This window comes from Cheilinus undulatus, linkage group 12 (assembly GCF_018320785.1).
Source record: "Cheilinus undulatus linkage group 12, ASM1832078v1, whole genome shotgun sequence".
Lineage (NCBI taxonomy): Eukaryota > Metazoa > Chordata > Actinopteri > Labriformes > Labridae > Cheilinus > Cheilinus undulatus.
This window is the reverse complement of record NC_054876.1, coordinates 9,858,932-9,873,461: the sequence shown is the minus strand read 5'-3', so window position 1 is coordinate 9,873,461 and position 14,530 is coordinate 9,858,932. Positions and strand designations below refer to the sequence as shown.

The 14,530-nt window shown below is 37.2% G+C and overlaps 1 protein-coding gene across 1 annotated transcript in view; it reads right to left on the bottom strand.

Annotated features, from left to right (window-relative positions):
- Positions 1–14,530, bottom strand: part of LOC121519060 (C2 domain-containing protein 2) — a 44,949-nt gene that overhangs the window by 6,246 nt on the left and 24,173 nt on the right. Inside the window, exons 6-11 of the mRNA XM_041801838.1 lie at positions 13,850–13,958; positions 7,598–7,706; positions 7,448–7,512; positions 7,218–7,333; positions 3,357–3,525; positions 2,582–2,823 (exon numbers count right to left, since the gene is read on the bottom strand). Coding sequence (XP_041657772.1) covers positions 2,582–2,823; positions 3,357–3,525; positions 7,218–7,333; positions 7,448–7,512; positions 7,598–7,706; positions 13,850–13,958 — 810 coding nt within the window. The remainder of the gene's footprint in view (positions 1–2,581; positions 2,824–3,356; positions 3,526–7,217; positions 7,334–7,447; positions 7,513–7,597; positions 7,707–13,849; positions 13,959–14,530) is intronic.

Sequence of the window (14,530 nt, the reverse complement as noted above, 5' to 3'; positions counted from 1 at the left end):
AGCAACTAGCAGTAACTCTTTAACAGCTTTTCTCCTTTATGTTTTCATAAACATGCCTCAAAGACAAGGCGATATAAAGTCTACTGAGCAGTTAAAAAGCAATGGGTACTGGTTGGACTGAGACGAGAACTCAGTGGAAGACAACAAGTTATGAAGGAGTAGTGAGGTGGTGTTTGCGGACAAGTTGGTTCAAAGAGCTGACTCCTTTTTTGATTGATTGAAGCAGGGATGCAGAGTTACCAAGACTAAGTATTTGTACTTATAAAACACTGAAGACACTTTGCTGGGTATCATTCTAAAGCATGATGTTAGTCTCTCCTGTAGTGGTAATTTTGTTAACTAAAATTATAACTAAAAATGTCCCTCAGCCTCTTTTCCATGAGAAAAAAAAAAAACTAGATCTATGATGATTAAAACGGACTTAAAGTAAGGAAAATGTAAAATGTAATTCAGTTTTCACTGGACATTCAAAAATCCCTGACATTTCACCGCTGTAGATAAATCTGTCAAAAAACAATGCATCTGTGGCTCTTCTGCCTCTTAGCTGTAGAAAGCAGGGACCCCAGGTTTGGCAGGGTGTGGAGAACACACTACCATGATTTGGTGTCAGATTCAGACAAGAGAAAAAATGCTGGGACTAAAAATAAAGACTAAAATTTAAGGACTTTTTATGGACTAAAACTTCAAGACAATGTTTTGGATTTTTGTCAACTACAACTATAAAGGGTAGAAATTACTAAAATCTGACTAAAACGAAAAGACATTTAATTTAAAGACTAAGACAGAGACTGAAATTAAAGATAGCTGTCAAAATTATCACTGCTCTCATGTTAGCATGTTGTCAAAGTTGGAGCCATGTCTCCAGCTTGTTGATACTTAAACATAAATGAGGATGAAAAAAAGTAAAGGAGAACAACTATGTTCTAATAATTTGTCGTGAGGAAGGATAAGTACCATCCAATGAAAACAAAACAAAATAATCTCATGGTATAATTAAGTTTTCATATTTGTACTTGTTATCTTATTGGATTGGAAAAATCCCTAGATGGGGGCATTTCCTGTTTATTTACATTTTTCTTTTATTTATTTATCTATTTGTTTATTTGTAAAGGGACCATGTACAACAATAAATGTGAATGTTGCCATTTGATGCCTTGTACCAGAGTTAGCTTAAAGGAAATTTACATCTGCGATCCCTTTGCAACTCACAATTAAAACATCAGTTATAAAACATCACAGAGAAATTTATGAAACATGAAACAGCAGCTCAAAGCTGCAAAGCTGTAGATTATCCACACATGCACTTTAACACAGTCATATTTAAAATGATGGTATAAAATCCGTGGTTACTAAACTGAGTGTCTTTCAAAGACATAGAAAAGGCAAAATAGTAGCAAATGAAGAGCTGTTTGGGAGCCAGAAGAGTCTAAGACCATCTCTTATTACTGAGCTGAGTCAAATGATGTGGACTTAATAGGAGCTGCAATGCCCATCACTCTGAGGCAAGGATGGATGGACATAAACAAAGCCTTGGTTTTTGTTCAATAGCTTATCACGTCTGTTGACAGGGTGGCCTTTAACACCTGTCTGTACTCTTCTTCACACCAGTGAGAGACAGAGTACATTAAGGATAAAGCCAAAAATCTCAAAGCACACCATATCCATATCAATGCAATACAGTCTCATTGACATGTATTAAGGTAACTTTAGTTGTTGTGAAGTAACAATGTATTGTTGTACAAATTCCAGTGGTCCACCTAGAACTTTCTGAAGGCACACAGCTGTGCAGTAGATCATCATTTGGAAACCACTGGTTTACACAGCCAATCTAATAAAGATAAAGTCTTCATAAGACAACCTCTGTGTGCAGTCTGAGGTATTAGATATCAAACTACTTTCAGTATGCACTGAGGTGTGTCCACCCAAAGAGCTAAGGTTACCACTTGGTAACTGAATGCCCAAATTGGATAAAAAATCCCTGTTAATGTGATAAGATTTGTACAGGCATTGTGATGATTATTACATAAAATCAAAGTGAACAAAAAGAGGCAGACTCTTCAGGCTACGGAAAGTATGGCATCAGGAAAATAGCCCTATTGTAAGGATACACTGATAAAAATACTGTACTTGGTATGATTTTACAGCATGTGTTTCTGCACTCTTTATTTGAGCAGATGGGCAAAGCATTGCTTATTATACTAAACAACACCTTAACCTTTTACAACCAATAAACTAACTTCAAAAGGAAGTGGAAGTAAAGGTTGGAAAATGTGTTCATTTATGTGGTACTTTTACAGCTGTGGGATCTGTCAATTTAATTTTGTTGGCTCTTGATTTTTGTCTGTTTTATCCACATTCTTGCTCATTTCCCTCATGGCAATAAAAATATTAATATAATAATTATACATAATGTAATATTAAAACATAATTATTACAAAATATTAGTGGAATATATAAAAACAAAGAGTTTCTGACAATCCTCTGCTTCACTGCATTTCACACTTAAAACTTGTCTTTCCTTGTTAAAGAAGAAAATCCATTAAAATAACTTGGTCAGATCCCTCTAGTGTAATTTCCTTACTTTTGCGATGCCAGAGATGATGATGGTGCTCTTCTTCACTGGTGATTTGAGCTTCTGTTTGGCAGACTGGTGCAGCTGTCTGATGGCGGCCTCGGCCACGGGGTCTGTGCCGTTGAGCATGAGCAGCTCGGTGTCAGAGGAGGACAGAGCTTTACTGACTGTGGGACCCAACATAGACGGCTGCTCCGACACACGACGCCCAGACAGCTTTGGCTTGCTGGACACCGGTTTAATGGCAGGATCTGGAGAGCACAAAATCAACATAGACAACTGATTTTTGGAGAAAAAGGAAGTTCAAAACCTAAAATGATAAGATTATTTTGTTCACTGTGGTCTGAAGGATGTGTGGATTGTGGCTTGGTTGGATCTTTCAGTGTTAAGATGAATCACAACAGTCATAACTTTTTAGCAATGTATGGTACGAGTTATACTTAAACACAGCAGTTTTGCAAATAATCATGATAATGAGGAGAAACCACTCCGACAGCTAAAGGGCTGACTGTCTGACTTTCATTAGGTTTAAATATTAATATCAACTTCTGTTAATTTAGCGCATAATTAACAGATGATGTGTTGTGGAAATTAAGATCTTTGTTAAATTTTTGGTTAACTATGCTCTCATGTGGTTGGTAGATCTATTAAAAGATGTGTTTCTTCTTTAATAATTAAAAAATAATAATTTTGTTTTTAAAAAGCGCTATATAAATAAAGTTATTATTAACAATACTCTGCCATCCTTGTCAGTGCTGAGCATTAACATTCTGAGTTGTTGTACCTATGGTTAATCCAGGAGGAAGTGGTCGACCAGGCTTGCTCTTCACAGCAGTGATGGTGGTGACCACGGTGCCACAAGGCATGACTGTACGGTCCATCTCCACCCTTTTATTGGAGGCAGGGGTGGGGGGATGCCAGGACCTCACCTCACTGGGCTCCAGGTAGGTAAACTGAAGGACAAAATTCAGGTAATATTACAATTACAGGTGCATCTTAATAATAAGAAAATCATGAAAAAGACCTTTTTTTTAAACATAATTCTGCCCAAAAAGGAGACTTTCATATACTTAAGATTCTAATATTTCAAACTCCGGCACATCAAAATATCAGGATTTTACATAAGACTGAAAAGAAATTATTTACAATATAGCCATGTCTACCCTTAGAAAAGTATGTTCATTTATTCTCTTAGTACTTGGTTGGGGCTCCTTGCATAAATCACTGCATCAGTGCAGCAATCAGCCTGGGGTACTTCTCAGGTGTTGGTCTACTGTGTTTTATAAAGTTTAATGCAGCAATTTTCAGAGCACTTCATGCTCCTGCCTATTGAAGAGCTTTAAGGATATAGCGATTTCCTTTTCCACCAGAACTTCTCACCTGCTCACAGTGAAGTCTAGATTACTAGTTACTGGTTCATAGTATTACTATGTGTGATGTGCTCTTCTTAGAGGAGCTGCCACAGGAAGGCCCTGGACATCCTGAAGGACTCATCCCACCCAGCACATCACCCGTTCCAACTGCTACCCTCAGGAAGACGGTTCAGGACAATATGAACCAAAAATAACAGACTGAAAAACAGCACATATCCCAGAGCAGTTTCAGTATTAAATGAAAAACTGCTCAAGCACTGAATGAAACTGCAAACAATTTCGCTGTATGTTCTACAATGACAATAAAATGATTCTGATTCTGATGGACCAGAAACCTGACATGACCCAAATCCACTGAAAATCTGTGCAGTAATGTCAAGATTATAGCTGTCAAACACATGACCAGTGCAGAGGCCTGAAGGACAAAAAAAACTGAGCACGATGTCAGCTACAGTGCGGGGGCCCCAGGAATTTTATTCTCCACCTTTTTAAAAAGCATGTTTACAATGCCCAACAACTGCAGAAAAACTGAGATTTCTAATCTATCTATAGAATTTTATTTGGAAGAAAAGTCATTATCAGCAGGATTCATACACACTTTTAAGAATTTTTAAGACATTTTGAAGACCTGGACTGAGAGAAATTAATACGACTTTTTGCATAGCAAACCATCAAAAATTAAGGGAATGTGAGATTTACTAGGGCTGAATTTTCTAATTTAATCTACTGTTTATGAAATGTCAAATAGTTTAAAGCAAATAATTTTTTGGGCCACAAATACCCAAATTTAACCTTTCTATTTAATGCCTCTATTCTAGCAATATCCCATTTGGTAATATTTATCATTAAATTTTTTTATCAGGTGTGCTGAGCTGATTCAAAACAGTTAAATTATTAAAAAGCAGAATAACTTTTTTGTCAGGGAAGACCTGTTAAAATAAGGATGGGCTGCATGAATTTTAAGTGGGCAACTCGATAACCCAGAGGTTAGAGAACTGGACGAGTGTTTTACAACAGTACAGGGGTTATTTAATCATAACAAGTATTATAAAATAAGAAGGGGGTCTGGAGGGGAAAATCCGAGCATCTAAGACTGAATTCCCTGATTTCTTTAGAATATAAATGCAACAATTTGTGGTGGAAATCCAGTTAGAAAAACAAAATTATTTATAGTCAATCAAAAAAGAAAATCATTTCTTCTATAGAGCTTATGCTGAAGTTAGCTTGAATTCATTATTTTTAACATGGTGGTTTTAAAAGTGAGTATCCAAATCACACAATACCACTTTCAAGCCTAAAAAACAAACACTATCTAAACTTTGTTACTCTGACTGTTGCATGCTTACTCTTCCTGTCTCACTCTCTCTTTCTGCATCAGTGACTAGCTCTACAGATTTTCAGCTGACTGGTCTTCTTTTTGCCATTCAATTATCCATATACTGTGTTCATTAATCAATTAAAAACGCGTGGGATGATGCGTCAAGGGATATGTTGGAATTTTTAAACAATAATAAAAATGATAAACAATAATACAAATAAAAGGATCGCTGCTTTTTCTAACACGTAACGAGTCATGGTCTAAATACCAGCTTCAAACAAATATCTCGCCTCACCTACAGAGAGGGGAGGGGATATGAGTGAGCGACTACAAACACATGGACCGGGAATTTTATTAATGCTCACTGTGCCATCACGTTACTGCCACAGTTTTCTGCTGTTTTCTTGGTCAGCCTTTAACAAGGAGTCCTCTCTTTGTGGCTGAATTCATTTATTCCTCTTTCCTTTAATTCAGTGGTTCTCAACTGGTCTGGCATCAGGACTCACCACCATTTCCTCAAGAGAAATCATGACCCAAATATTTCAAAAATGATTAACAACTCAAATTTGAAAAATGTTACATGAAAAATGTTACAGTTGGGACCCAGAAATGAACAAACTTGACTGAATGTTGACTGATGTTTAAAAGCAAATGATTACAGAAGGACATGCAACCATACATTTTATTTTATGACATTTTCCCAAGACAGCTTGGAAAATTAGGCAATTTCTCAAGGGATTTTCTAATTATTGAGGTAGAACCAGTGTTATTGTCCAGGAAAATCAGTTAAAATCTTGAGGGAAAAGATAAAAAATTACTTGTCATTACTGGAAAACCTAAAAAAATGTATATATTGTTTGTCCAATTAGGGCTTTTGCACATTATTGACTTTCTGACACATTTTTTTTTCCTGTCCCACAGTCGCCACCCACTGTACACAGCTTTACTACCCACTTTTGGGTCCCAACCAACCACTTGAGAAACACTGCTTTAATCATTTTAAGATTTAATATCGTATTTTAATATATCTGACTGATAAAGACACCTCCTAATCAATGTGTCTTCTAAAATTTAAGATATTTCAAAGGTAAAAATCACACATTTTAAGACTTTTTAAAGCCAAAATTTCAAATGTCCAATTCAAGATTTTTTAAGGATCCACAGGAACTGTAACCTTGCAAAACAGACGGATACGCCCGTTTCCTTGTTTCTCACTGGCAAATCTATCTTGCAAAGCTCCCATCTGAACCCTTTGGGCCCAGTTAGAAAGTGACTGGACCAATCAGTGACGAGGGGCAGTACTTTCAAGCGAGGCAGAGTCGTGACGTAAACAGGCAGCAGCAAGAGGTCGGTGCGATTGGCTAAAGAGCTTAGCGTGGATGCTGCTAAAGCGCCATTTTTATCAGAATTTGATGACATTTCTTTGTTAAAAGAAGAACAATGAACAGCAGTGAGTTGTTTTCTTTTCAAAAACAACAAAAGTCGAGTACTTACATGTCTGTAGTCGCCATGTTTTGCGTTATTCCTCGGTAGCTGCTCACGCGCAGCTCGATGGCGGCTACGTCATGTGTTTTGTTGCCCTGATTGGCCCGTAGAGATGTGACAGACAGAACGTTCATCCAATCACACTCCAAGTTTTTTTCAAAGCCTCTGCCTTTTCTCAAATGTTTCCTATTGAAGCGTGATGTAGCCGCTAACCTGGCGTGCCAGGTTACAGGAATCGTGTTATAAGGAGCTACTGTTCAGTCAGTATGAGGGTCCTTGGTTTGCTATTGTTAAGTGTTAATCATCAAGATCAATATAAAAGTCTCACTTCTTGAGATAAATTATTGAAAAATCTTAACTTTTCCACAGTATTTTGTTTGTAATAGTAATAACTGCATTTTCCATAAATTATTACGTGACAGGAATAAGACTGTATCTGTTTTTAAAGCTATGTGTATCACATCCTTACGTCAGTAGTTAGTGATCCGGTCGCTGTGTCTTTGGTCATGAGTGCAAATGTTTGCTGTCCTTTGGGCTGCTTCTTTACGAGATCAAAAGGCACTGACACCTGACCCAGTAAGGAATCTGAAAAGGAGAAAACCCATGAAAGCACACATGATTAAGTCAAATGGTATCATGTGAATGTCACAGCTCATGACCAAAGTAATTAGCCATCATGGCTGCCGGGCGTCTCCTTACTCTCTGGAGGTTGTCCGTCATTCATCAGCTGAATATTGAGCTCCTTTGAATGTCCATTTAATTCACTGGTGAGACAGAAAAATAAAGGAATATTCAAGAAAATAATAAACAGAAACAAATATTGTTGCTTTGTTCTGTGGTCAAACTTACAAGATAAAGGGCTGGTCCCAGGCAGGATTGGTTGTGTTCTTTAGTACAGAGGTGTTAAACTTCTGTGGAGGATCATCTAACTTCAGCACACACAGAGGATTCGTGCTGCCTGCAGACACAGCAGGAAAAACTGTCAGAGATACAAACATCCGACTCAAATTCAAACAAAATCTTAATGTGCTGCTGTAAGGCTAAATTAGGCTTAGTCACTTCAACTGCTTCACTTTAGTGGGCAAAGAGAAGGTCAGCTTACGTTGTAGAAATGATAAATTATGCAGAGGTTAGAGGACACTCTTAAAGTTACGGCTGAGAGCTCTTCCTCAGCAATAGAGATAAATCCTGTTTCATGGAGCCACGAGCCAGACTCCAATGCTGTAACAGCACCTCGTTTAAATGATTACTACATCAGCAGGAAAAGTAAAGACTAAAGACAGAGCCATACATCATTCAGCGGATAAGTTCATTTATGCAGTCCTACCGCAGATTGAACGGTTGAATGGTATTGGATACTAAATTATGTTACGTGCATCAATACGATGCTCCCTTTTGAAGAAAAAACAATGCAGAAAACAATGTTTATTCAGAAATTATGTTATATCATATTAAAGCCGTTTCATTAACCTGAGACCGGAGCTTTTGTTTGGCATGCATTTTTAGTTTTCCTACTTATTTGGGTTTCTACAGAAACTACAGCACTGGTTTGGTTTTGTGTTTTTTTTTCTTTTGGTTTTTAAGGATCTGTTTAAACTTAAATTTCTAAGCAAATTCCCCCTAAAATTTCTTACCTTAAGTCCCAAAATGAACAAATGGATTTCCCCAAATTGAATAAAAATGATGAAAAATTGCCTAACACATCCAAACCAATTCAATTTTCATTAAACTCCTGAATATTTCAAAGGACACAACCCCCCAAAAATTACAGATAAATTTGCAACTTCCCATGAAAACACAAAAAACTCCCTCCCAAAAAACAAAGAAATTTTCCAAATATTAAAAACACATTCCATATATTTCCATGAAAATACCAGAAAATTTCAGAACAAATTTCTCCAAACATCAAAACAAATTCTCATGAAAATGCCAAGAAAGTCTGAACCCAAAACCTCTAACAAAACTTTCCAAAATATACAAATATATATCCCCAAATATTCATTAAAATGCTTGAATTGTCAAAAAAAATTCCCTGAAAGGTCCATGAAAATTCCTGAAAAATGCATAGTTAATTCTTATTTCAACCAAATTACTAAGAGTTGAACTGGCATTCTCAACAATTATCTAAACAATCCTTACAGCAGACACTATTACTATGCTGTAGGAAAGCCTAAATTTAGGGTCCTTATATTCTCAACAGGATCTAAGGAGGTTAATGTTGATTTATGTGACTTACGAGCAGAATTAACAGATTTAATGGACATTAACATCATTGTTACATTACATCAGAAGGAGCTGATGGGTTTAAAGCCCAGTCTTTTCTTTGAACAGGACTCAGATTTCAGGAAAAATTATGTCCACAAATGTCCACAGAGGGACCACAAGGATTTGTTGAGCTCAAGAATGTCCAGATTTTCTACTTAAAGTTTAGGATATCTTGGAAAGTATCTTAACAAATTCCCTAAACTTTCTGTGAAAAATCCTGAACGCATTTTTAAAAGTATATAATAAAAAGCACCCATTTCTTTAATAAACCCTGAACATTCCTACAAAAATTTCCCCCAAAAGTTACATGTAAATTCATGAAATTTCCAAGCAATTCCCCCCTAAAATTTCTTATTTTACCCAAAATTGAAAATAAATTCCCTCAAATTTCATGCAAATTTCCCCTACACATTAGAGCAAATTTCCTGAAATTTCCATGAAAATTCTCAAAAGATCTCCAAAGTCCCAAAAATTTCAAATAAACTTCACAAATGACCATGTCAATGCCTAAAAATTTCACCCCCCCCAAATTTTTTTTTAAATATTTCCCAAAATTCAATACATTTCCTAACTCTACTTGCCTGAAAATTTCCAAATAAATCCTCCTTAACATTCAAATAAATTTCCCAAATTCCCATGAAAAAAAAAAAAAAAATCAAGACAATTTCCCCCTCCAATGATACCCCCCAGAATAAATAAATCCCCCAAATTTCCATTAAAATGCTTGAAAATTTCCTAGCAAATTCCTCATAATATCCAAATATATTCAATCAAATTTCAAATAAAAATTTGTCAAAATTTCATAGCAAGTTCTCTGACCATTTCAAGCAAATTACTTCAACTTCAATGGACATTCTGGACACTTCTCTCAAAAACTCTTAAAGCAAAAATTAGCAGTATGTTGTAGAAAAGCCAAAATGTAATGTCCTCATATGTACATGCATGGTCTTAGGAGGTTAAAATAGAACTCGTAGTACTGTCTATAGCACATGTAGCAGAGTATGACAACAAAGCACACATGGGTCGTCATAAAAATTGCAGTTTGCTGTTCAAACACTAGAAATTTTTCAAAAATGTCAGTGTAAGCTGAAGCTGAATAAATATGTAAATACATATGGATTGGACACTTTTTTTTAAACCCTGGCTGTATCTGTAATGTTGCCTGCCAACCCCCTTGTAAAATTTTTGCAGGAACTGAAGGTGAGCTGATGTGTGAATAAAATATACAGGAAACTTCACCACAAGCAAGCAGGAGGGATGATGAAACCCCCTGCAGCAGCTCTGGATCTGTCTTTAAACCCTCACAGGAAGTGTCTGGCCAGAGATATACTTTCTGTTTCAGCTTGCATTCCTGTATGTGCCCAGCTTTTGTAAATATACTTGCCTGTGTGCAACCTATGTGGAGGACACCTCTAGATCACTGGTTCCCAACCCGGGGTCTGGGGCTTCTCTGGGTTAACAATCAAAGATTTCTGAGGTTGTCAATATTAGATTTCCACACATGAACTAAAATCAATGTGGCACATAAGATGGTTCATTAAAAGCTCTTTTGACGGGAACAGGTGTTTGTCAGCCTCTTCTAATGGAGTTTTTCACCCATGTGTAGTTCACACAGCAAGCATCTCTCCATCTCTGCCAAGTACAACTGCTGTCCACTATAAGGGAGGAAAACAGATATTACAGTGCTAAATGCTGTGTCATGTCTCTGCAGGAGATTATGGAGTCTTCTGCAGAATACTAACAAGGATGTCTGGAACAGCTGAGTCACAATTAGAGAATGACTCAACACTCTCATTATCAAAACAAAGAAGTTTTGAAAGGTCGTAGACTTCATCGCTGGACGGCCTCACAGATGTAAAAACATATAGTCTTCTTTTCCACGTCTAACACTGTCCTGGTGATTTGTTTTCACTCTGAGCATAAGGGACTCTCATTGTTTGCCACCACCCAGGCTGAAGTGAGACTCCTGTGGGTGTTGTATAAATGTACTGCCAGCATTGTTCAGCTCTGACCAACAGATTACCACCTTTAACAGCCAAGTATCGGCAGAGTCTCTGGACAGAGTAAACAAAGACAAGGCAGAGGCAGTCTCTAAAACAGTAAAAATACACCGAGAGAGGGAAATGAGAACAAACTAAGCTGGGGAATACACACTAGTGGACACTTGTCTATGATTAAAAACAGAACCAGCACACAATTTCGCTGATTTAGCCAAGCAGCAGGTTTTGTTTACTTCTGTAAAACCCCCTTTTAACTTCCTGAATTGATCATTAAACTGTATAAACATGTGTTTTAAAGGTTTTGATACAAATATGTTATATTTTTCACGTAGTCCAACTGATAAATCAATAATGGGTTCTTTGATTAGCTCAGAGAAAAGGCTTAATAGATAAAACATTTCCCACACATTATCTTTTCATATGCATAAGGAAATGTGCATGGTTATATTAATCCACTGATAAAAACTCTTACCATTTATAAATAGGGAGGAGTGCTGACCAGTAAAGATAAAACTTACATTGGGGTTTTCTTTCAAAACAACTGCGGCAATTTTTTGAATTAAAAAATGAAACTAAAACAGATAAATGCAGTGTCTTATTATGTACGTTAATGACATTTTCAGTAAGTCAAATATTTTTTTGGTTTGGGTCTAGTAGTAAGAGGTGGAGATAGAACAAACAGAGCAGCCAGTGTTTTCATAAACTTTGCAAATAAACTTACTGCATGTTACTGTGTTACTTAATCGTCATCAACAATGCTCAAAGTTACATGTAGTCAACATGAGGAGCCCCACGAGTGCCATTTCTAATCAGCTAAAAGCTCACCATGTTGGTTGTGCTATTACTTACAGTGCACACCTACAGCTGTAATGTAAACATCAGTGGTAAGCCTGTGCCTTTAATGAACTGTATACAAAACATATAATGTATTAACATGCACCAGGACAAGGTACAGCTGACAGCAGCAAGGCACTCTCCTATGACCCCTCTGCTTCTAGCATTATGCCGGTATATCTGTGACGGCAGCAGTGTCGCCTGTAGCCGGTATGTGTTTACATACAGGAGACACACTGACTTTGCATGCACAGTACTCACTTCTCTGCCTGCTGATAGGGAATGTCATACAGACTTTTACTGTAAAAATAAAAAAACTTGCTGTTTTGGTTTGCATCAAACGAAATAAAAGTGGCAGTATGAAGCACTCTAGTTGGGAGCATATTGGCATAGGTTAATTGGCAATGACATCACACTGCAGCAGAGAACTTCCCTTGGGGGGCAAGAAGTGATTTCCGCATAGATAAATGCTACCAAATAGGCTGTGTTGTGAGCTGTTTATGACTATGCCAAGCTTTCAAAGTGGAAAAATAAAAACATTCTTAGTTCTTAAGCTACCTTTGTGTCCTCAAAGTGGTGAAATATTCAGGCAAAAATAAGAAAAAATGTAAAACAAAAGAATGGCAACAGGCAGGACTATAAGAAGCCTCTGTCTAAAGACTGGACAAGCAGTGTCACACAACACTCATCTAATGTCCTTTTCCACAAAGTGGTCTGTTTGCCAGGGCTTAGCACTTTAAACTGTGATCTTACCCGCATTTCCTCAGCCTCTCTAGTTATGATGGGAAATCAGTTTCTTTTTAGAAATCCAGATCATTTGGCTCAGCTCAGTAGAGCTGGTTATTTTGATCCCAAACCACTCTTAATTGTGTAACAGTCTGGCTTTTAAAATGTGGATTAAATGACGACAATGGGGGAAAGGAAACTGGCACTCAAACAGGAGCTTGCAACTGTGGCTCACATTAAAGAGCCGTGTCATAGAACAGGCTTGTTCATAACAGCTCATCATTCCTCTGTCAATTGCTCCACAAGGTTTGTTCAGCTTATAGTTCATCAAAGTTTCAGTTAGAAGTACGTACGTTTGTGACAAAATTTGTATTTTTTTATATGTTAAAGGTGCTGAGATAGCATAGTAGCTCAGCACTAGAATACTCCAGACTCTTGTCTCCCTTTATCTGGCCAGACGACATTAGACACTGGAAGGTTTGCAGGACTGAGTAAATTGTCATATTGAGCGCCTCCACACCAGGTAAATCAGTCAATGGTAAAAATCACTTTTTTGTAAAGTGTAGGGATCGTACTCAATATATGTACAACTTTTTTTATGATAATAACAGCGTAGAGGTCCATTTAGAGCTCTATAGTACTAATTTTCCTCTGTTCTTATGTATTCCTGATGGCTGACCCCCACTTTCTGAACCCAAATGGATGTTTGTGTGCCATCAGAATCAGGTGACTGCAAAGAACCTTTACTTAGAATCATCTCAGAAGATAATGCAGGACCCCAGGTTAGGGATGCACCAACAATTTTTTAATTGTGTAGAAAGTGGTGAAAAAAAATCCTGATATCCTGGTATCAGGATAAGCCCTAATGATCACTATCAGTGCATCTCTAGCTCAGGAGATTTGATTTGTTGAAGTTGGATGATAAATGTAATTTAAAAAGTTGGATTGTTATTTTGTGGACAGCCTCTTCCAGTTTGATCTGGCTTTGCTTCAATAACAGAACCGAGGCCTTATCTTTCAAATTAAAAGTTGCAGATTGATGTCTGTGCAAGATGAGCTGCTGGTAAAAGAAGTATTTAAAAAAAGAGCACGTCTAATGGCATCTTTTGCACGGCTGTTAAGTGTTTACATTTCTTATAGCTTATCAAAAAAAGTCAAAGGAATGTCTGCGATGTCGATGAGAGCTGGCAACTCATGACTGATGTTGGCTTAAATGCAAATGCATGATAGTGGTTTCTTTTAAACTGAAATGACTCTACTTTTTAAAGTTTCAAACCTGCAGCATCGTCCTCTTGATTCAGTGTCACTCTGATGTTCTTCACAAGCAGCTTCCAGTCGTGGGCGCGGGGGGGCTTGGGGGGCGAAACCATGTTATTGCGCACTGCCTATTAGAGATAAAGAAATACACCGCAGATGGAAAATAAATTAATAAAACGGATCTGCTTGTTGCAATATTAACAGCAAAGAAAGCCTTGATATGTTGAGCTCTCTTTCTGGTATATCTCCACTGTTGTACAACACATAAAATGAAAAGTAAACTCTGGATTTGCATTATACAAACAGGAATTCTGCTAGTGCAGAACAAAAACTTTAAAAAGAGGAATTTTAAACATTACAGAGGATAACAGTGTGCATCTATGATATTCTTTGTGTCCAGACATTTTAAGAATAGTCAGCACATGAAAGAGATTTATATGGAAAGCCATCCTGCTGGTCGAAGGTCAACCCCACCCATGATTTGCACATGATTTCCATTATCACTGTGGTGAATTTGCATCAGAGTTGCTGTGCTTGTGTTAGAGAGAGCAAATATGATGCACTGATTTACTCGCTGGTAATAAGAAGCCTGGTTTAAGCTGAAGGCTTACTGATATTAATAGTCCTGACAGGCTCACAGATTCTGACTTCACTGGTAGTAAACCTTAAGACTGCTCGGCTGATTATTTTAAACCGTTTA